Genomic DNA, 2,500 nt, shown 5'->3' with positions numbered 1-2,500 from the left:
GAACGGCTTGTGAACTTTACTAGTCTGCTTACGTACATGAAATCACCCAAGATAGATACGTGTGAAATTTCCAAACGTATAAAACGCAAAACAGCTGTTATCAAGGTCGGGTGAACGAGACTTGCTGCGTCAGTTACAAATGTCTCTACCTGTTAGGCCAGCACGCACTCAAAAATGCTCGTTTCCTGAAATCAAAATGGAATTCTAACTTCGCTTATGTAGAGAAGAAATAACAAAGAACCTTATTAAACGGACGAATGCAAATGAAAAAAAAAAGGATTAGCATAATTAAACTGCTCTTGTGATTCTATGAAGTTCCAAATAAGATGCGTAGATGGCGACAGATGGCGGTGAGTCAGAGGTGCCGAGAGAGAGTGAGGGCGATATATATAAATACATACATACATGCATACATACATGCATATATATATATATATATATATATATATATATATATATATATATATATATTTATGCACACACACACACACACACAGACACACACACACACACACACACACACACACACACACACACACACACACACATATATATATATATATATATATATATATATATATATATATATATATATATATATATACATACATATATATACATATATATCTATATATACAGAGAAAGAGAAAGAGAGAGAGGGAAGTGGATAATCAACACGGCCGGCCAGATGGTGAAATCTTTCCCTTCTCCTTCTAATTGTCAGCTGGATTGACGGCATGTTTGTTTCGCAGGTGGTTGCGTCGAACATTGCGTAAGGGATGCAAACTGAATGAACACTGTGGAAATTTAAAAAATGTGGTATTCACGTATGACAATTGACAAAAAATATATTCATGGTTTTGATAACGACAAGGCAAAAACGAGAATAAAAGCTCTAAGATTCAAAGATCAAACACCAGATAACTATCATGTTCTTTCAGGAAGGTGAAGGCGGCTTCTGCTTCCCCCACAACGCCTCCGACTACTACGACGTGCGGAGTGCGGGTGACTCGTCTCGCCAGTGCAACGAGGACTATGCCACGGTGTCCAATGGTGACATCCCCACCTACTGGCACGCCATGGTGTGCGGCTATCATCTCCATATAGGTCAGTGCCAGTTGGCAGTGACCTGAGATGTAATCCTGAGGCGGTGAATTCAAATGAAAATAAATTTCCTTTCATCAGAACGTGTGAAACAACACGAGGTAATATGTCTAACACCCAAGTGTCGAAACACAGCTTGTTCTTTGGGTATATCATCCCTTCTATATTTTTTCTTATTTTCATTCTCAGCGTATTGGAACTTCTACGGCTACAACCACGACTGCGACTGCTGTTCTGGCGAGCGAGACGCCTGGTGGGAATTCGTCGTCGTCAAGGTAACGCCGGATAGTTTAGGTCGCCTTTCAACAATCCTTTTCATTCTTGTGTTTGGGCTTATCTCAGAGGTGGTTCATGTTAGTATAAAGAAAGACAAGGAAGGGAGAGAGAGAGAGAGAGAGAGAGAGAGAGAGAGAGAGAGAGAGAGAGAGAGAGAGAGAGAGAGAGAGAGAGAGAGAGAGAGAGAGAGAGAGAGAGAGAGAGAGAGAGAGAGAGAGAGGCGGCTTGGCGCATTGCATTTCAAAAGTCTTTCGAGAAAGTTGGCCAGCCGCTGACCTGCGCCCCGCGCCCCCAGGTCCGTGACTGGGACCTGCAGCCGCACATGCACGAGGTCATGTTCGGCCAGAAGAGGGGCTGGTACACGAGGATCCCGGGCCACTACGAGGTCCACGACACCACGCACCCTGTGGCCTACGTCGGCAAGGCCTCCCACGGCACCTATCACGACGACGGAGGCACCGGCACCTGCTGCTACTTCGAGGACTTCAGGAATCCGGGTTCGTAAATGCGCTGGAAGTTCTAACATCCATACGCTTGTCGTGTTATTCTTATTAATTCATAGGAGTTCAAAGATGCTTATTGTTAGTGCCTTGTATTCTCTGTACTCGTATTTAGTATTGATTATTTGTTATACACTGATAAGAAAAAATCAGAACAATACAATATTCTTTACATGATAAGATGATAAACAAGACCGTATCTAGATGCCATGCTTATTTTCATAGATTCATCGGGATAATGAAAAAAAAAAAAAACAGCCATGAAACACCGAAAACATAATCAAGATAAAGAGACGTAAGTGAACTTTAATAAACGGGATTCCCTTCAACAACATCGTCAGCAGTCTTTTCCTTCTGCAGGTCACTTAGACATGAACATGAAGACGTGGCTGAACCTGGTGGAGCTCCAGCAGGAGGGCGGCGAAGGGTGGATGGAAGACTCCGACACCGACGTGTGGAACGGCCTCCTCGCGCCCACCTTCAGGAGTGACTGGGACCTCTGCGCCCTCGTCGGCTGCACCGGGTCCTCTCTTCAGGTAATCGTTTGCTCGTATTCGGAACAGATTCAGCTCATGATCGGCGATTGGGAATCTACGATTTGACTTTGAATCGTTTGTTTG

General features: G+C 43.7%; 1 protein-coding gene across 1 annotated transcript in view; it reads left to right on the top strand.

Moving 5' to 3' along the window:
* Positions 1-2,500, top strand: part of LOC122266227 (uncharacterized) — a 5,464-nt gene that overhangs the window by 2,431 nt on the left and 533 nt on the right. Inside the window, exons 3-6 of the mRNA XM_043035857.2 lie at positions 942-1,107; positions 1,294-1,379; positions 1,676-1,877; positions 2,241-2,416. Of these exons, the coding sequence (XP_042891791.2) occupies positions 942-1,107; positions 1,294-1,379; positions 1,676-1,877; positions 2,241-2,416 (630 nt within the window). The remainder of the gene's footprint in view (positions 1-941; positions 1,108-1,293; positions 1,380-1,675; positions 1,878-2,240; positions 2,417-2,500) is intronic.

This window comes from Penaeus japonicus, unplaced genomic scaffold (assembly GCF_977035675.1).
Source record: "Penaeus japonicus unplaced genomic scaffold, GWHDUDI00000001_assembly GWHDUDI00000032, whole genome shotgun sequence".
Lineage (NCBI taxonomy): Eukaryota > Metazoa > Arthropoda > Malacostraca > Decapoda > Penaeidae > Penaeus > Penaeus japonicus.
The sequence above is the reverse complement of the archived record's forward strand: the minus strand, read 5'-3'. Positions and strand labels throughout refer to the sequence as shown.